The following is a 21,723-nucleotide window of genomic DNA, read 5'->3' as shown; positions in this document are numbered from 1 at the left end:
TAACCGAGAGTTGGAATTTTTTGAATATCTCCATCCTGGCGGGCACAGGATGCCAGCAAACCTGGCAGGGTCATCCAGGTAAAGAGCAAAAATATTTTGACTTAAAAAAAAACATTTTATCTTACCAAAATACTAAAATATCCTCTAGTAGTACATTCTCATATTAAATACAGGTGTTCAAGTCAATTTCAGGTTCCAGGTATGATCCTGCAGGTCCTGATCCTCCAGGTCTCCAGAAATCTTTAAATGGCTCCTGTGGCCGCAATTTTTGACTTAGAGACTTCAAATTTTAAACTTAAGCTTTTCTTACATGTCTACATAACGTATTTCATAAAGATCCGCCGCCGTTTACCCGCCGACCGCCGACTGCGGCGGCTGGCAGCTGCCAAGTACAGCTGCGGCCGCTGAAATTTATATTTTGATATTTGAAATATAAAATTTACATAAAGATAAACATTTTCAGCCAAAAAAAATTTTTATTCTATCTTCAAAAAAAAAAAATTACAGCCGTTTGAAATTTTTAAGTAAAAAAGGACCTAAAAACAAAGGTTGTTAAATAAAAGGGTGAAGGAAGCGAAAATTGACCTTGACTTACTTAAGGTCGGAAATTCATCATAACACAGGGGACTTACACAAAAATTTTTAGCCCTCTAGCTTTAATAGGAACTGAGATAACATGGGGGGGCGTTGAATGCCCCCACCCCCCCTGCCCCCCCCCGACTGATTAAGGTGCGGCAAGGGGCCCGACTGTAAGGGGTTAAGGGATAAGACAATGGATGATAAATTGAAATACATCCCAAGTTCAACAAGTACAATAATGTTTTAATGAGTTTTTTTTAATGGAAAAACAAAATCTGATAATGGGTAGGAGGGACAAAGCCCAATTGTGTTATAATTGTGTCAAAAATGTGACGTAATAAAAATGAGGGAGGTGAGAGGAGAAGAGGGAAAGAAAACCCCAAAAAAGAGATGGATAATCCCTTATTTTTATGACGTCACATGGATAATTTTTTACACAATTTTAACACAATTTGGGCATTATCATTGGTAGTTACAATATATATGAGACAAAATTGACTGGAATATTATAGAACTCACAAAATATTTTTTAATGCCTAAAAACCATCCTAAATTGTTAAACATACATAAACAATTGATAGTCTTTCAAAAAAAAATTCATTTAGTCATTAAATAATACAAAATTAATTTTTTTTCGTTTTGACTTTAGCAACGCCATCAATTTTAACACATTGAAGAGGAGATACTAATTTTGTTCTAAAACGCACAATTTTCAGAGTTAAAACATGAGTAATACCTTAATCTCTTCCTTTAAACTTGCTTGAAAATCGAAAACTTTTAAATCAACACATTTATCAATGTGTAGGGGTACAGCTCTTCACAAGTCATTTTTACCTGGAAGTCGATTGTGGAAAAACCCCTGCCTAATATCAAATTTTTTTTTTCATAAATGGATTAGTCTATACTTGGGTAAAATATGGTATCAATTCTAGAGTGGAGACGTTATTCAAACTAGTTCTATAACTGATTATATAATCTGTTTCCAAAAATTTAGCTTTCTTTCTTTGCACTTCTTTGTACTTTTTTTTCTTTTCAAAATGATAAAATGTTTTAACAAATAGTCCTAAATATATGAGGTAATATAGATAGAAAAGGATATCCAGGGAGTTTGGCTAAATCTTCCCTTATTACCTCTTGGCAGATGAACTATCCCTTCCTGTTAAACCTACATAAATGGGACACAAAAAAATACATTATGCATGAAAACAACTTTACAGTAGCGAAGCTACTTGAAAATTAATTTTGTTTAAACCATAGGGTGTGTTTTACTTAATTATGAGAAAATATATCAACAGTAACGAAAAACTGCTGAGCTGCAAAATTGTTGTAATACTTATTAATAGCCACAGCCAGCGGCTGGTAGTTTGCAGCTCAACAGTTTTTTGTTACTCTTGATATATTTTCTCATAATTAACCAAAACAAACCCCCTAAAATAAACAAGAATGCATGTTCAATTTTACAAGTTTAGCTGAATAATTGCACCAGTGGTCAGCCGCTAAACCGCCAAATTAAAAGTTTTGCAGAATATTTATAGACTGACCCATAGTATTATAATTCAGAGCTCTATCTTGAATATGGGCCTCAGAGCGCACTGTTACTGTGAAAGTGTACAACCCCCTTCCCCTTATTTTAAAAGCACAAAATCTATTCTGAAATAGACAAACGGACAAAATGAGTTATAGAGCTGATTATCTGTTATCACAAGTGTGATATAGACAAACAGCATAAGCTAATGATAGAGTAGACTTAATGTTCAATTCAAAATGCAATCAGATTTTTAAGTATTTATTATATTGGATTAAATGCAGTTTTTGAGTAAATAAGATTATATATTGATACTATATTTAGAAATGATTAAATATGTTAATAAGTCAAAACTACTGATTATTTAAAGCTGGATAGTTCTGAAGTAGCAGGATGTCTGTCTGTATATCAGGACACCAAACAACAGGATGACTGTCTGTTTAATTAATACAATGTATTAATTAACTATGCACTTTGAAGGGGTAGAATATCTGCTTAGGCAAACTATATAAAGTAATAGGATGTCTGTAAATAGCTGTATTGGTCTTAATAAAGACTCGAACCCAAACCAGATAATGTTCTGTGTTAGGACTCTCAATATCAACTGACTTAAATATATTTTCTCTTTATTCTTTCTGAGAGCAATTAAAGAGCAATTAAGAGTAACAATTAACATATGGTCTGCAAACTTAAATATATGACATCACAACATAAATATATGACATTTACCCCCTTCTGAAACCATCCAGCTAAGCATGGTTTCACCATCCATCAGGTTGATCCAATAAACTAGGATCAATGTCTTCACTGGGTGAACCTACATCGAAATTAACCCCGGCCTCCAGTCCTTCCTCTCCTTCACCCACTGGAGGAGGAGTGTTCAGCGCCCCTCCACCAACCTCAGCCGAAACGCCCACTGTTGCCGCTATGACAGCATTACTCGCTGCAGCAGTTACAGGCCCTCCTACCGCCACCATCACAGCATCATTTACCGCTGAGGCGGTATCATTCGCAACAGCCACCTCTGCAGCAACCGCTGGCCCATCTGCCGACATTGCCACTTCCATCTCAACGCCACCAGTGACCTGAACACCTCCCGAGACCATCATCACTCCGTTGCCAGCCCCAGCACCGTCAGAAGTTCCAGCCTGCTGCAACTGCCAATATGACGCCGCCGGTAAGTCATTGTTTATTCTGCGCCGGATCTCGCTAAGCTCACTAAAAATATTGGACAGGTGCCTTTGCACTTCAGCCTCTTTTTTCGCCATCTCAGTAATAGCCTCTTGAACCTTAGTTCCCTGTCCTGCCAAAGCACTTTCCACTTGTTGGCTCACCTGCTGTCCCAACCTGGCTGAACTACTTTCCCAATTATCAGTCATTGCTGTCTGTACACTTTGTACCATATAAGAAGTCTTTTGCTGTGCAGTAGTAGCCACCATTTGCTGCATCTCTGTATCTACCTTCCTTATACAGTCCATTAGATCCCTCTTATGCGAGGCCAACATATCTTTAATCCGATTATGACTGTCCGTCTGCCAAAGTTTCTGTGCAGTGTTCAAACTTTTGACTGATTCTCTTACAGCTTCACGAATTTTTTCCTCAATCATAGGCTTTAGAGTCACAGCAACAGAATTACTGATTTTACCTATATCTTCATCACTGAGCGGCGCCAAGCCACGTTTGTCATTCTTGCGCTCAGCCTTATTTCTCTCAACCTCAGCACGTAAATCTGGTAACTCCCTCTTTTGTTTAGACCCAAGAGAATCTGCCCCAGCAGGCCGCTTGACCACGCCCCTTCTGGAAGTACCTTCCCCAGCATCATTATAAGCATTGCTGGCTCCCCTTCTGGAAGTACCTTCCCCAGCATCATCATAAGCCTTGCTGGCTCCCTTAGACCTGACCGACCCAGCAGTCTGATTTGGCACAAACTTACCAAATCTGCGCCGTCCATCACCAGAACCAGTATCTGCCACCTTTTCAGGCTTGTCCGTAGTAGGCTCAGTCCAACTGTCTATCTCCGAACCACTCTGATCACTGGGCAGACGATCCCTGGAATCAAGCTCAACTTCAAGACTCACGTTGCCAACATCGTCCTCCTCATCATATCCAGGCTCATACCTGGGGGATTCTACAGCATACTGCCTCCTGTCATCTCTTCTATACACAACATGCCGCCGATTAGATCTGCCAGCTTCCAACATCTCAACAGACGGTTCACGCTCCTCCCGCCGAGGTGGGGCAGACGGCCGCTGATACCGCCTTTCGTTTCCATCTCCATTTCCTGATAATAATCAATAATTAAATATTAACATTTTAATATTTTAATATTTTAACATTTTTCATATATAAGACGACATTCAAAACGAAATACTTTACATAAATTATATTTATCAGGGATGCCAAATTTTAATTACTGTTTTCCCGATAGCGCGAAAATTTGACGCAATTACACAGTCTGCCTAGACAACCAACACACAGCAATCCAATAACCACCCCAGCAGCACCCATCACCGCCATAACAAAATGCTGCCAACTATTAGTCAACCAATCAATTGAGGAATTATACAAATGTACAAACCAATCTTCTGTCACCTCTACAACAAACGCATTTGAATTAGCAGCCAATTCCGAAAGTTTAGCCTCTTCCACAGACTCCAACACCTGTCCTTTCTCTCCCTTATCCAGCAGATGCTCAAAATTCAATGGTACCTTCAACCAACTATCCTCCAGCCGTTTAGTCTGAACCAGCTGCATTCCTGCCCCCTTATTGCCTAGATATAATCCAGGTTTAACTCTCACGAATACTGGATTTTTCCTACACTCGACAACCATTAACAAGGAAACATTTTTAACTAATCTTGTGAATGGTTCTACAGCAACAATTCTATCATCCATAAACAGAGAAAAATGACCAAGATAACACGGCAAATCTGCTCCTATAGTCACATTCAACCATCTTTTTTTACATACAGACACAAGCTCCATCTCCCCCAGATGTTGTACCAACAAATTTCCGACTTGCTTGATGTTGGAATGAAACAAATTATTCTCCCAACACCCCTGTTCTGCCTGTAAAATCCTTTCCACTTGATGATAGGAAGAAGTTAACTGTAATAATAAAGCACCATCCTCCTCTTTTTTTCGCATCCAAGGAAAGAAATTCTTTTTAGCAGTTGTAATCCACAAAACTACATCAGGAACGTTGGTATGAAAATAATGCAAATCAGTCAGAAAGTCAGAAAACTCCACTTTTTTCCCCAGTTTTAATCCCAACGAAAACTGTGGAGAAATCGCCAACCAACTTTGACCACCCTGATTATTAGCATCATCCGCCATATTAGAAAATGTAAACAAAGTTAAATTCACAATTTCAACAGTCCGAAAATAACTAAAATAACGTCTATCTTCCTGTGATCTATTGTGAACTATCACTCGATCAAGCCCAAGCCGCAGATCAGACTCCAGACAGTGTGCCCCAATGAACTGGTCCTCAAGAAAACAACTGTTATCAGGTAACATTGAAATTTGTATATTTTTCAAATAACTTGTAATCTGAACTTCTTGAAAAGTATTAGGCACAAAGGTATTATTTAAATAAATACCATCTCCTCTGCACTGAGGGTCAATCCCATACGTCATCATATCATCATACAGGATGCTACCGTTTATGAAATAAGTCAGTGACCGGTCATAAAACGCTACAGGCAACCGTCGTCCATCTATGTCTAACACCCTCTGTTCCTCCATCCTTTTACAATCTTCACTAGAAATTAACTCATCACTACTAACAACAGCTGGTGCCCCTAAATGTAGATGGCTATATTTGCCGCAATACCAGGTGTGAACCGTTCTGTCGACGTGACATTGTACCGCGGGCAAAAATCTCACTCCAACTTTTTTTAACAGATGACCGCTGACTGTTCCATTAAACTCATGCTGACCAAATACTGTACATTCTGAAGCCCTCAACTCAGGACCGTCGCCAACACACTCCTTTACTTGCACAGATATCACATCAGCACCACAAGGTAACAAACACAATCCCCAAATTAAAAAATATTTACCTGATTTAAATTTATTATTATGACCAGACATTATTAGCTGATAACTGTTCACCAATTCACCCGCAAATATCAACTGATTTAGCCTTTCATTGCAGGGCAACTTTCTACCTACTAGCTTTGTCAGCACATATTTGTTATTAAAATAATCAAATAACAATTCATGAACTCTTATTATAATATATTTTTTAAAATATTTATATGTATTTTAATAATATTTTTTTTTTCTCAAAAATAATTATTATCAGCTCTCCTTTCCCTACTTTCTCCGTCCTCGAGTTCCTATCTGAACATGTACCACAGGACCCCCTACCTGAGATCTTAACCTCCTCCCAGTGTCCCATAAATATTTCGCCACCCGTGATCCACTTTTCTTAATTGTAACTAATTTTTCAGGTGAAGATTGTGGCGGCGCCGTAGTCAAAAACGATTGTTCCGATGGAAGCTCAACCTCGTCAAAATTACCCTCAACTACAGGAGCAGGCACCACAGATTCATCTGTCACTCCCACCTCTACTCCTTCACCTACAGGTATAATTTCTCTATTCTCATTCTCTGAAACTCTGTCATTATCAACCTCAACCTCACTCTCCTTCTCCTGAATCTCGTCACTCTGTCTTTCCTCTGCCAACTCAAAACCATCATTTTCAGATGACAAATACACAACATCTTCACTCTCTCTCTCCTCTACAGTTTCTTTCTCTACAGGCATATTGTCAACCTCCAAAAATATCTCATCGGACGGACAAATTTCAGGTAAAGGAAAAACGTTAAAATTAACCTCCTCCCCTAGAACTTCCGTTCGAGCATGAATTTTTCGAATTTTATCCCTAGCTACAACCTGATTTTTCTTGATGGGATTATTCCCAAAAGGTGCCAACTCATACAATGCATCCGAAAATTTCTTAACCACAATAAAAGGCCCTCCATAGAAAGACTGTAATTTCTTGGACACGTCAGTTTTTACAATATTAAAGAAAGCATAACAAACATCTGTAACTCTTAATGCTTCCCTCTGTACTCTGTGTTTATTTTGAACCTCTAAATATAACTTGGATTTTGTAGAAATTCTCTTAATTACATCCTCCATATTTTTCAGAAATTCCAAATACGACCGCGAGGATGAAGATTCAGCAGACGGAACTGGTGATAGGAAATCGAGAGGAATACGTGGCTGCCGACCAAAAACCAGAAAAAATGGAGAATATCCAGTTCTAGTACTCTTGGAACAGTTAATCACCAACGTAGCCAAAGGTAATTTTTTAGCCCAGTCCTTTGTTCCATGATTTTCATCTACTTTCAAAGCAGCATACAAACTTTGATTTTGCCTCTCTACAGGATTCGAATTTGGATTCCTGGGGGGAATTAGGACAGTATCCACCCCCAATCCTTTCATCACGCCTTTAAACACATTGCTTGTAAAATTTGTACCTCTATCCGATCTCAAAGCTCTAAATAAACCATAGGTAGGTACAAAATTTTCCAATATAGCCTTTACAGTTGTTTCAGTTTTAGCATCAACCAACGGACATGTAAAAACATATCTAGAAAATAGACAAACCATGATTAGGACAAATTTAACCGTCTGTCCCTGATGATAACATGGAGTCCAAGGTCCAACCAGATCTACGGACATATTAGCAAAAACTTCACTACTTTGAACAGAATGAGTTATAGGTGAAACATGTTTAGGATTACTTCCAGCCTTTTTCAAACATGTAATACAACTTCGTATTCTCGATTCCACAAACTTGTTCACGCCAGGCATAAAAAATCTCTCATTTATTTTACGTATTGTCTCCTGCACACCTCTATGTCCAGAACCATATCCACCATGAGCTGAATCAAATATATCATTGTATAAAGAAAGAGGCACTACAGGCCTCTCGACGAAACCCCCTTCGGCCAAAGGCTGTCTGAAAATTACAACCCCCTCTAGCACATACATGTGGCCAATAAGATTGTACAATAGTTCTTTTCTGCCCGATAACTCCGCCCTCTCATAAGACGACAACTGTCTCCTTTCCAATATCCATAACCTTATTTCATTTAGGATCTCGTCCTGCTGAAGACTACTTTGCCAGACAAACTCAACATCCGCCTCATCCTCTGCAGAATGTACCTGCATAATAGAGTAGTTTTGATCCAGAAATGGTGAATCATCCAGGTAAGGATCCAAAATTTTATTATCTGTCTCTCTACACTCCTGACAATCCTTCAGTCGATGATTCTTACAATCTAACTCAGTTCTCGACAAATAATCTACGTTCACATGCTTAGTCCCCTGTCGATGGATAACTGTAAAGTCAAAACTTTGCAAGAAAGTTATCCATCGATAGGTGACACCGTTTATTGATCCTTTAGCCCAACGTTTATAATGCACTAGTGAAATACTGTCTGTCCGAACCAAAAACTCACGAAACCTACAAAAGTGTAAAAAATTCTTTAATGCATATACTAATGCACCTAATTCTCCTTTATAGGAAGGATAATTTTGTTCTGCAGCATTACACTTCTTACTACAGACACCAAACACTCTCTCCACACCATCCTGTTCTTGCGAAATAATCCCTGCAAAATACTGAGAACTATAATCTACATCCACAATAAAAAGATTAGGATTATCCCATTGAGGATAGCCTTTACACATTTCAGTCTTGAACATTTCCATAAATTCAGTCCATACTCTGTTCAACTCTTCTGTCCACTTTATTATAGTGTCATTCCTGTGACTATCCAACATGCACGACCTCTTGGCATAATCAGCAAAATATCCTCTGTAATAATTAGTAAATCCCAAAAATTTCTGCAACTCCTTCCCTGTTCTAGGCTTGCCCCAATCCTTAATCCGTTCCAGATATGCAGGATTCATTTTCAATCCATCGGCACTAATAATATGTCCCAAATAATGGCATTCTCTAGTCAATAAATCACACTTATCTAAATTTAATTTCAGGTTGACCTGCCGAAGAACTTGAAACAGTGCCTGCAGATGCTCTACATGTTCCTCTGGACTTGATGAAAACACGATCAGATCGTCCAAGTAGCTGATACAGAATCCATACATACCTGGCAAGATAGACAGCACCTTATCCATCAGAGCACAGAACAGGCTGGGTGCATTACACAACCCAAATGGCAACCTGTTAAACAAATACATCCTGTTTGCTGCACTAAAAGCTGTTAACGGTTTAGAGTCTTCATCCATAGTCATCGAATGGTAGGCAGCTGTCAAATCAAGAGTACTGAACACCTTGCCAGAACCCAGCTTCGTCAAATTATCCGAGATCAGTGGCAGCGGCCACGACACCCGCTTAGTCACGTTGTTGAGGTTGCGGAAATCGATGACAAACCTCAACTTAGCCTCTGCTCCAGGTGCAGCCTTCTTTTTCACAGCAAAGATAGGACTGGACCAATCCGAGAAACCCTCCTCAATAATGCCAGCATCCAGCCATTTGGTCAACTGTTCCTTCAATTTAGCATCGTACTCTGGATTCAAAGGAATATTTCTGGCCTTCACAGGTTTAGCTCCAGGTAACAATTCTATATTATATGTCATTAATCTACAATCTCCAATATCTGAATCATTCATTGAAAAGATATCAAAATTTTCCAAACAAATTTTAATAATCCTGGGTTTCAATTCTGGATTTTCCTTAATCATCTGGTTTTCATCTAACTTCAATTTTTGAATAATAAACTGTACCCGTTCATGCATTTTTTGCCCCGACAACTTTTCTGGCTTATCCAATTCATTAATTGTTTTATTACAGGTAACATCTTGATTATCCATGATGAAACAATGCCCCATCTTCACATTTCTCAGCAAGGTAATAGGTTTTATTGACGCATTAACCACATTAACCACACAGGACCCATCTTTCCGTGGCTGATACACCCCCTCAATAATCATAATCCCATTGCCACTTGTCATCTTAGAAGAATTAGGGGACACGTACCAAAGCCCATCATTCTTTAATCCAGTCACATGCACCACAGCGGTAGATCCTCCAGGATAAAAAATAGTTTTATCCAGCAACTTCACATTATACTTCGTTGAATATAACTCTCCAAACCCACCCCCCTCCTTTATCCCTGGCAAGGTAGGTTTAGATGGAATTTCAGAATTCATTCGTCCGGACAAAATAGGAATTTTCTGTATCTCTGCCACCACCTGTTTCTGTAAACAGGAATTAATAGGAACAGATTCCCCACAAAATTCAAACTTATCTTCATCCAAACAAATATTAATTTTATTCTTTTTCAGGAAATCAGATCCAAGATTTACCAACCTACTCGTCACCTCAGGTACATAAAATATCTCCGTAAACACAGCTTGAGTTCCAGCAAATCTAAATTTCAACTCAACATATCCAATAATATTAACTTTCTTTAAATCTACTGAATATGCTGATAATTTAGCAGGACAAAACTCAACTCCATGTTTATCAAGAATTTCTCTAGATATCAAAGAATTAAAATTATTTCCTGTATCAATAATTCCTAACTCCTTCACCGGAATATCAGCCCCAGGCACAAGAAATTCTAAATCCGCACAAATAGGCATTTTCGTTATCTTCAAAAACTTCACAATCTCTTGAAAACACCAGTCATTATAATTAATATATCCATATATTTTAGATATACATCATTCCACTACACAGCAGTCAGCCCCTCATCTGTCACCAGCCGCCAACATACTGTTCAATTTATGAAATCCTGTACATCTCCCAAACTACCAGCATCACACAGCTACACTCCAAGTTTTTTTTTTATACAGGTAAGTACCTCTCGAAGTATTCAACCTTGCATAGGTACTTATCAAAAAATAATATATAGTAGATATATATATATATATATAAATATATATATATAATGTTTTCATTAACACGATCACACCTTGACTGACGAATAAACAAGACAGTAATGCTTTATAAAGTTGAAAGCAATAATGTAAATACAAGACAGCAAAATTAACTATTTACAGTACTATAGCCTATATAATGAATATGAATAAAAAAAAAACGATCTATAAATTTCATCCTAGAATGAGATTTATACATCAAATCAATCATATCCATTACATAGGATATTGCTGGAAATTGTTTCTGGCTATGTCAGCAATCATAGCCTCATACTGTTTCTCATCTCTGCTCTTTTCAGAATCCACAACAGGCCCCACCTGATTGCCCCACCTATCCACAACAGGCCCCACCTGATTGACTGTCTTCTTCAGAAACTGCTCAGGTATTACCCTATTATTAGGCACTCCAGGACCCTCTTTCTTTTCGCTACCGGCTGAGAAAAACTTAGCTTTGGTCTTTCCTATGCGAGAATCAGGAGCTGGCGGCTTGCCATCTCTCTTCTGCCAGCAACTAGCCACTACATGACCTTTTTTCCCACAATACCAACAAATCATAGTTTTAGCCTTCGAATTCAGAGCCCCAATCACGTTCTCAACCTGATCCCAAGGAATATCATCATCCCCTTCAATCCACGCATTATTATCGCCAATCTCAGTCCTGCCCTCCATATCAGATACATGCACTTCACTGATTACAGGCCTAGCTTTCACCTCCCTAGAATCCTCTAGCCTCAACCCTTCCATAGCCTGAGAATAACAGGACGTTACATTTTCAGGTGATACGTGTCCAGAACGAGCCCAGCTTACATAATGCTGACCTCTGCGAATCAAATAAGTCAAGAAAGCACTGTAATCTTCCAGGTAATGCATAGATTCAATGAAATTAGCCATATCTCTAGCTAAATCAGAAAACAGCAAATTCTTAGCCACATTATTATAGAAATCACGCCAAGATTGTCTAGAAATTTGACCAGGATGCATAAGCCTAAACAGACGCAATTTAGCATTGAAAAACACATCCACATTCTGACCACTCTTTTGTTTCAGGGCGTAAAAGAATTCGGTAGCCGACTCTGTATCAGCAAAGGGTATCACCAACCTTCTTATCAACAGGTAATAACCTAAAGCACTTAAGGAAGCATTAGCCTCCGGCGTAATCAACCTCCCCATCTTCTTCCCTTTGCACTCAAAAATCCTATTGTACAGGATGTCCTTGAAAAGCATAGGATCCTCCAACTTTGCGAACCTAGCAACCCTCCATAAGGATAAGAAATAATCCTCAAAATCAATGTTTCCATCCCAAAATGGAGCATCCCGCACAAAATCACTATCCCACTTGACTCCTCTTACAAGACAAAACTCCTTAAACTGCTCCTCTACAGTCTGTTGGCTTACACTACCGCCGGCCACCTTTTTATAGGCCTTAAGCACGTCAGCCCTTTCCTCAATTAAAGGAAATATATCCAACAATTGATTTTCATATTCGGTCAAACAACTCTCACGAACATTCATCCAATTTCCATTCCCAACAGGACCTAAAAACTCAATCTGCGAAAACTTCAAATGGCCAGGAGCACTTTTCCCTCTTTTAGCCTCAAAATTTGTAGAATCCAATTTAGCCTCCACACTCAAACGATTAATGAAAGATGTATTAAACGAATCATCCCCCGTCGCCTTGACTGCAGATACACTAGCCCCCATACTTGTTTCATACAAAAAACCGCTAATATCCCCATCCACTGGCAATTGCGCCACCTTTTTCTTAATAGTAGCCAAATCAACATCATAACCTAACTTCTTATGCTCATCAGAGTTCTTAAACTCTTTCACCTTATTCTCCAGCCGTTTATTCGCCGCCGTTAACTTATCCACCTGATCTTTGACAGTCGTATGCTCCTGCAACATTGCCCTAACATATTTTTTTATGCTTTCAGGCACAACGTCATTCTCCACCTCGCCCAACGCCAACTCCACATTCGCATTGACACCTGCACCAGCATCCTCAGCCGCAGCATCCTCCTCCTCCCAATGTTCGGGAGTTCCATCATCATCCTGACTGTCATTCTCCCGAGGACGTTTAGGCGGCCGTCCACGCTTGCCTTCAGTTTTACCCCGCTCTCCTTTTTCTCCATCAGCCATATCCGAGCACTGGAACTAGATCCGCCGTGAAATTTAGATCAAAAGAGTTAAAGAATGAAATTCCACAGAAACCTGAAATATAAATCAAGTTAGAAATATAAAAACTAAAACAAAACTGTGAAAAATCCGAGATAAAAAAATATCTCAAAAAGTGAGTGACTTCAAATTAAACACCACTTCCCCCACCCTTAACTCAGCAGCAGGTCTAAATAACACGTAGCACAATAAGACTGCGCCAAATGTGATATAGACAAACAGCATAAGCTAATGATAGAGTAGACTTAATGTTCAATTCAAAATGCAATCAGATTTTTAAGTATTTATTATATTGGATTAAATGCAGTTTTTGAGTAAATAAGATTATATATTGATACTATATTTAGAAATGATTAAATATGTTAATAAGTCAAAACTACTGATTATTTAAAGCTGGATAGTTCTGAAGTAGCAGGATGTCTGTCTGTATATCAGGACACCAAACAACAGGATGACTGTCTGTTTAATTAATACAATGTATTAATTAACTATGCACTTTGAAGGGGTAGAATATCTGCTTAGGCAAACTATATAAAGTAATAGGATGTCTGTAAATAGCTGTATTGGTCTTAATAAAGACTCGAACCCAAACCAGATAATGTTCTGTGTTAGGACTCTCAATATCAACTGACTTAAATATATTTTCTCTTTATTCTTTCTGAGAGCAATTAAAGAGCAATTAAGAGTAACAATTAACATATGGTCTGCAAACTTAAATATATGACATCACAACATAAATATATGACACAAGGAAGAAAAGAAAGAGCAGTCTGACCGCTACGGATGTGTTCTACTTAATTATGCTCCATATTTATGTGAATAGCTACAAGAATTTTCAGCATTCTATCTTTTACAGGAGCTGAAAAATCACGATTCCACCCCCCCCCCCCCCCCCACCCCGCTTTGTCTCTAACAGACGGACTAACAGATGGACATTTCAAATTTTAGAGCAGCTTTGCTACTAAAAGAAATAATACATTGAGAAAATTAGTTGTGAAAAATATAAGCGGCTTAACAGCAGTCCGACTGCTATGGATGTGACCGCAATTTTTGACTTAGAGACGTCAAATTTTAAACTTAGGCTTTTCTTACATGTCTAACGTATTAAAATTTCATAAAGATCCGCCGCCGTATCCGCCGACCACCGACTGCGGCGGCTGGCAGCTGCAAAATACAGCTGCGACCGCTGAAATTTATGTTTTGATATTTCTAATATAAAATTTTACATAAAGAAAAACATTTCCTAGAAAAAAATGTTCTTCTAGCTTCAAAAATAAGAAAATTACAGCCGTTTTAAATTTTTAAGTAAAAAAGGACCTAAAAACAAAGGTTGTTAAATAAAAGGGTGAAGGAAGCTAAAATTTACTTTGACTTATAAAAGGTCGAAAATTCATTATCAAACAGGGGACTTGCACAACAAAAATTACCCCTCTAACTCTAATAGGAACTGAGATAATAGGGGGGGGGGGCGTTGAACGCCCCCCCCCCCCAACCAATTAAGGTACGGCAAGGGGCACGACTGTTAAAAGTTAAAAGGATGACAATATTCATTAAAGCAAAGATCTTAAGATCAAAAAGAAATTGATGTAAAATCATGGTTGCCGTTTAAGATTTGTAATATTTACTAAACCTTATACATACTGAGCTGTGAAGCATATCATGGATGCTTATATTCATCACAATCACTGGATCTTCGTTTAGGAAGGCCTAAACAGCTATTTGTTAAATCATTTTATCATTTTGACAAGAAAAAAAGTACAAAGAAGTTCAAAGAAAGAAAGCTAGATTTTTAGAAAAAGATTATTCAGTTATAGAACTAGTTAGAATAATGTCTCCAATCTAGAATTGATACCATATTTTACTTAAGTATAGACTAATCCATTTATGAAAAAAAAAATTTATATTAGGCAGGGGTTTTTCCACAATCGACCTCCAGGTAAAAATGACTTGTGAAGAGCTGTACTCCTACACATTAATAAATGTGTTGATTTAAAGGTTTTCGATTGCCAAGCAAGTTTAAAGGAAAAGTTTAAGGTATGAAACTCATGTCAACTCTGGAAATTGTTGAAATGAGAACAAAAATACGGTTTTAACATTTTTGTGTTGGCAGCCATGTCTTCACCATAGACGATAAGAAAAATATAAAAATCTCTTTTAATTGTTGGAAAAAATATTTTTTTTCAACACACCATCATTTCTTAATGTATTTTTTATAATAAAGGATAGTTTTTAGGCTTTTTCCGTTCATGCGTGATTTTTTTGTATAAGGAAGTAAGAAGTGCTCATATATAAAAAATAGTATTCATAAAAGATAAAAAGCTTCAGGGATCTAAAGGGATAAGACAATGGACGATAAATTTATATACATCCCCAATAATGATAAACAAAATTAAACCTTATGTAGATTTTAATTATTGGTTAAAAATTTGGAAAAATCAAGATTTTAAGCCAACAAATGAGCCAACGGGTATAATATTAATTTACAGTCCAATGTCCCCTCCCGCCCTGGGTTTCTCTCTCATTTTCTTTAATTTTCTAGATCACCAAGAGTTATATACATGATAGTTCATGTTATCTCTCATGAAGGCTGTCAGGGCGTTCAGTATGTTCCTCTGAAAGTAAAGAAAAGTTATTTCTCGTATTCATTCGAATCCGGTGGATAGGAACCGGTTCTCATCCATACGAAAAAACTATGTCTAGCATCGTATTATATCCAGCTTTCTATGAATATAAAAATGTACAATCATAAGATTTAAAACAGTTTTTTTAGCCCGTGCCTTCGGCATCTCTGGGCTAGAAAACTGGTTTTAATCTTATAACTGTACATTCTATATCCGCGGAAAGCTGTTTATAATACGATGCGAGAAATAACAATTATCGCGTCGTATTAAAGACAGCTTTCCGCGAATAGTAAAATAGAAAATTATACGATTTAAATCAGCTTTGTTGTCTCCTAGCGGCCGATGGACCAACTATCAAAATATTTTTCTGATTTTTATTGGAATATTCATGGAAAATTGTCTGTAATACGATGCAATACATAATTTTTCCGTAAGGCTGAGAACCGTTTCTAATCCAGAGGATATAAATCGGTTTTTAAAGCCATACTGAAATAGTTATTTCTGGTATCGTATTTCCGCGGATATATAATGTACAACTATAAGATTAAAACCAGATTTTTAGCCCCGAGGTGCCGAAGGCACGGGCTAAAAAACTCGGGGCTAAAAAAACTGGTTTTAATCTTATGATTTTACATTTTTATATTTGTAGAAAGCTGGATATAATACGATGCTAGACATAGTTTTTTCGTATGGATGAGAACCGGTTCCTCTCCACCGGATTCGAATGAATACGAGAAATATTGATATACATATATTACAAAATTATGGGAGGGCGGAAGTGTCACATAAAGAAATAAATAAAATAGAAAAATAATCAAAGAATAGAGTGGACACGAGCTATACAGATACCTAAAGATACGATGGCCGATGAATTGACGCACTTACCCAATGATGATACAAAAATAATCCCTTTAGTAGATTACAATTTTTAGTTAATATGTATGGACACTCAACTCAGTGATCTAACCAATTAGAATTCAATAAAAGTTCCCAAAGTTGTTAAGTCAATGAATAGAAAACGTTATTATAGAACTTTGGGGACTACTGTAATAAACAGCCCATTGTCCTGTATCACTCTGACGAGCTATACACTGATACAGGTATCTAAAGGGATGAGAAAATATTTCCAACGCTTTTGGCTCATTAATAGTCGGCTCTGGGTCCCCAACAACCAATGGGTAGCTTGCAGGGAGGGAGGGGACATTTGCTGTTTATTAAACTTGTTCCCAAAGTGTATTAAAACATTTTCTTAATCATTTGAGTACCTAACTATTTTTGGGGACTTTAATTTAATTTGATTGGTTGGAAGTGGAGTCTCAAAATGTTTCAACAACTAATTGTAATCTACATAAGGGGATGTACACCAATTTACCGATTACCCCCCCCCCCCCCCAAACGATTTTGGAGGTAAACAAAAATTTCGGCGCGCTGCGCGCGCCATTTTACCCCCCCCCCCCCCAATACGAATTACCCCCTTACTTAAAAATTTTTACCCCCCCTCCCTGAGTATATAGCATCTACAGACTCCCCCCATTTATTGGTCCAGAAGCGAAGCATATCTACAATGACGGTCTGTACGTCACAACTTACCTTGAGTATTTCATTTCCCTGTATAAGAGCAACTAACTGCATAGCGTCGGTAGCATCTAAAATTAAACAAGTAAGATTATGAATAAAATTAGTATAGCATTATTTTTTCAAATTATATTCTAAAAGAGAAAGAGACATAGATTGAGAGAGAGAGCGAGAGAATGTGAGTTTGTGTGAGAGAGAGAGGGAGACAGAAGGATAGAAAGATATAGATAGATAGATAGATAGAGATAGTTGGAGTGAGAGAGAAAGGGAGAGTGAGAGAAGGAAGAGAGAGAGAGAGAGGAAGTGAGAGAGAAAGGGAGAGTGAGAGAGAGAGAAAGAGAGAGAGAGAGAGAGGAAGTGAGAGAGAAAGGGAGAGTGAGAGAGAGAGAAAGAGAGAGAGAGAGAGAGAGAGAGAGAGGAAGTGAGAGAGAAAGGGAGATTGAGATTGAGAGAGAGAGAGAGAGAGAGGAAGTGAGAGAGAAAGGAGAGAGAGAGAGAGAGAGAAGAGAGAGAGAGAGAGAGAGAGAGAGAGAGAGAGAGAGAGAGAGAGAGAGAGAGAGAGAGAGAGAGAGAGGAAGTGAGAGAGAAAGGGAGATTGAGAGAGTGTTAGAGAGAGGGAGAGAGAAAGAGAGAAGGAAGAGAGAGAAAGACAGAGAGAGAAAGAAAGTGAGAAAGAGAAAGACATATAGACAGACACCGACGGAGAAAGAAAGAGAGTGAGTAATAAAGAAAGTTAGAGAGAGAAAAAGAGAAAGAATGAGAGAGAGAGAGAGAGAAAGAGAGAGAGTGTTAGAGAGAGGGAGAGAGAAAGAGAGAAGGAAGAGAGAGAAAGACAGAGAGAGAAAGAAAGTGAGAAAGAGAAAGACAGATAGACAGACACCGACGGAGAAAGAAAGAGAGTGAGTAATAAAGAAAGTTAGAGAAAGAAAAAGAGAAAGAATGAGAGAGAGAGAGAGAGAGATAGAGTGAAAGTGAGAGAGAAGGGGGGAGTGAGAGAGAGAGAGAGAGAGAGAAAGAAAGAGAGAGAGGAAGTGAGAGAGAAAGGGAGAGAGAGAGAGAGAGAGAGAGAGAGAGAGAGAGAGAGAGAGAGAGAGAGAGAGAGAGAGAGAGAGAGAGAGAGAGAGAGAGAGAGAGAAAGAGAGAGAGAGAGAGAGAGAGGAAGTGAGAGAGAAAGGGAGAGTGAGAGAGAGAGAGAGAGAGAGAGACAGAGAAAGAGAGAGACAGAGAGAGAGAGAGAGAGAGAGAGAGAGAGAGAGAGAGAGAGAGAGAGAGAGAGAAAGAGAGAGAGAGAGGAAGTGAGAGAAAAAGGGAGAGTGAGAGAGAGAGAAGAGAGAGAGAGAGAGAGAGAGAGAGAGAGAGAGAGAGAGAGAGAGGAAGTGAGAGAGAAAGGGAGAGTGAGAGAGAGAGAGAAAGAGAGAGAGGAAGTGAGAGAGAAAGGGAGAGTGAGAGAGAAAGAGAGAAAGAGAGAGAGAGAGAGAGAGAGAGAGAGAGAGAGAGAGAGAGAGAGAGAGAGAGAGAGAGAGTGTTAGAGAGAGGGAGAGAGAAAGAGAGAAGGAAGAGAGAGAAAGACAGAGAGAGAAAGAAAGTGAGAAAGAGAAAGACAGATAGACAGACACCGACGGAGAAAGAAAGAGAGTGAGTAATAAAGAAAGTTAGAGAGAGAAAAAGAGAAAGAATGATATACAGACAAAAAGTGGGAAAAAGAGAGAGAGAAAAAGAGCGAGAGATAGAATAGGGGGAAAAAACAAGAGGGGAGCGAGAGAGATAAAGAGAGAGAGGGGGGGGGGAGAAAGAGAGAAATAAATAAAGAGAGTGAGAGAGAAAGTAAAAGCAAAAAAGGAAGAAAGAGAGAGAAAAGAAATAATTCATCTTCCTAATAAAAGTACCCAAAGTCCAATAAAAGTACCCAAAATCCAAATAAAAGTACCCAAAATCCAAATAAAAGTACCCAAAATCCAAATAAAAGTACCCAAAATCCAAATAAAAGTACCCAAAGTCGAAACATACCAAGGCTTGTGACAAAGTTATTTAAACTTTGATACAACATTTCTTTCTGACGGGGCTCCATCTCACACAGCACCTAAACAAGAATAGTTATTTCTCGCATCGTATTAAAAACAGCTTTTCGCGGATATAGAATGTACGTACAATTATAAGATTAAATCTAGTTTTTTTAGCCCAGAGGTGCCGAAGGCAGGGGCTAAAGAACTGGTTTTAATCTTATGACTGTAATTTTTATATTAGTAGAAAGCTGGATATAATACGATGCTAGACATAGTTTTTTCGTATGAATGAAAACCGGTTCTTATCCACCAGATTCAAATGAATACGAGAAAAGTTTTTATGAAAATGAGGACTTTTAGAACTGAAACATTAAGATTTTTGTCTTTTTTAGCAAGACCGACAGATAGACGGACAAAAAATGTGCAGATCTGTATAAATATCAAGAATCTTGACTAAAATTTTCAGCTGTCTATCTAAAGCAGCAGTAAAGAAAGTCACATTTCTCCAACAATAAGGTTTTTATCTTTTTGACCGACAGACAGACGGACAAAACAATGAATATAGTAGATGCACATATATAATAGGAATCTTCAATGAAAATTTCAGCTGTCTATCTAAAATAGCAGCTGTGAAAATCACATTTCTCCAACAATAAGGTTTTGGTCTTTTTAAGCATGACCGACTGACAGGTAGATAAAATAATGTATAAAGAAGATGCACATATATAATAGGAATCTTCACTAAAAATTTCATCTTCAATAGCAGCCAAAAAAAAAGCATGAAATTGTTTTTAAATTAGTAGAAGAACCGAACACTAAAAGTCCTAACAAGAGCTAAATCTTTAAAAAGTTGTAAAGTCAACGAATAAGAAAACATTACGATAAAACTTTAGGGACTAGTGTAATAAACAGTCCATTGTCCCCTCTCTCTCTCTCTCTCTAAGTAGATAGCCTTTAGAGGATGGGATCTTATTCTGGTGTATCTCTTTTACAACTATTGCTTTATGATTATCGCTCTTGAAAAAAACAACCTTTTGATTGTACTGGAAGTCTAACTGTGCATGATAATGATTTGGACCTGATATGGGCCAAGGCATTACCGCATAATCTAACTTTCTATGTCGCATATCTGACACAGCAGCAGAAAGAATCATTTTTAACGTCTTTAGTTATGACGCGGTGTTAGGCCGAGCGGATGTGCTACGTGTTACGCTACAGTCGCGGGTAACATACATAAGTAGCGAAGCACACTATAATCAGCTACAATAAAAACATACATAAATGCAAAGCACAATAAATCTAAAATTTGTATTAATCATTATGCATTTATGATTTTTGCAGTTTTAATTCAATGATGAGAGCTATTCGTTACAAAGCCGGATTACCAAAATTAATTTTTGTAAAAAAAATCTTCCAAACCTATTTTGAAAATCTTCAAAATAATAATAGTTATATATCGTATCGTATTATAGACAGCTTTCCGCGGATATAAGAATGGAAAATTATAAGATTAAAACTGGTAGTGTTAGCCCCGAAGGTATCAATTTTAAGACATTTATTTCAATATTTGTGGAAAATTTCTGTAATACGATGCTATACATTATTATTCAGTATGGCTGACTGAACCGGTTCTAATCCAACGGATATTAATCGGTTTCAAAGCCATACTGGAAAATATTTACCTGAGACACGGGAACAAATTTGTCTTTGGTCACAAAAGTTGCCAAAATTCCTGAAATCAATGAGAAATTTCATGGATCTAAAGAGAAAATCCAACAGATGATAATTGATGAACATCCAGGGACGTCCAATGCAATGGAGAGGGAAGGGGTGAACCCCCACCCTCAAAATAAATTATAATTCCCCCACCCAATAAATGAAAAAGATTGTACGTGCACATGATAATACAAAAATCACCCCTTCTGCAGATTCAAATTAGTGGTTGAAACGTTTCAACACGAACCAATCAAACGTCACTGAACTCACTAAAGTTGTTAAGCCCAGCTTAACCAATAACGAAATCAATTCGGGAAAAAATCACTAAACCTATACGTGTTTTTCAGCTGTCGTTGGGGGGGGGGGGGCAATACATCGTAAAATTGACGACCTCTCCATTTGCCCCCCAAAATATTGTTTTAGATTTATTTCCCTTGTTGGTTATACCTTATTCCTGTGTTAAGCCACAGAATAAGAAAGTGCTATTGTGGTATCCGCCGAGGATAAATGGCAGACACCGGAGTTCAATTAGATTACGGCAGTGTGACAGACGTGGACACCTTACTATAGAGAAGCTACGCTTCTCTAGCTTTCACTAGATAAT

The 21,723-nt window shown here is 37.9% G+C and overlaps 1 protein-coding gene across 2 annotated transcripts in view; it reads right to left on the bottom strand.

The window, feature by feature from the left end:
- Positions 1–15,735: 15,735 nt before the first annotated feature.
- LOC145307288 (protein C19orf12-like) overlaps positions 15,736–21,723 on the bottom strand; it is a 25,341-nt gene continuing 19,353 nt past the window's right edge. Inside the window, exons 5-8 of one of the 2 annotated variants that reach the window (XM_080149651.1) lie at positions 21,086–21,135; positions 19,408–19,480; positions 17,416–17,471; positions 15,736–15,816 (exon numbers count right to left, since the gene is read on the bottom strand). In XM_080149651.1, coding sequence (XP_080005777.1) covers positions 15,745–15,816; positions 17,416–17,471; positions 19,408–19,480; positions 21,086–21,135 — 251 coding nt within the window. In that variant the 3' untranslated portion in view covers positions 15,736–15,744. The remainder of the gene's footprint in view (positions 15,817–17,415; positions 17,472–19,407; positions 19,481–21,085; positions 21,136–21,723) is intronic. The other variant, XM_080149652.1, reaches the window with a different exon arrangement.

The sequence above is a fragment of the Acartia tonsa genome, chromosome 15 (genome assembly GCF_053477335.1).
Source record: "Acartia tonsa isolate MP-2025a chromosome 15, ASM5347733v1, whole genome shotgun sequence".
In the NCBI taxonomy this organism is placed as follows: Eukaryota; Metazoa; Arthropoda; class Copepoda; order Calanoida; family Acartiidae; genus Acartia; species Acartia tonsa.
Note: the sequence above shows the minus strand (reverse complement) of the source record. Positions and strands in the feature narration are given on the sequence as shown.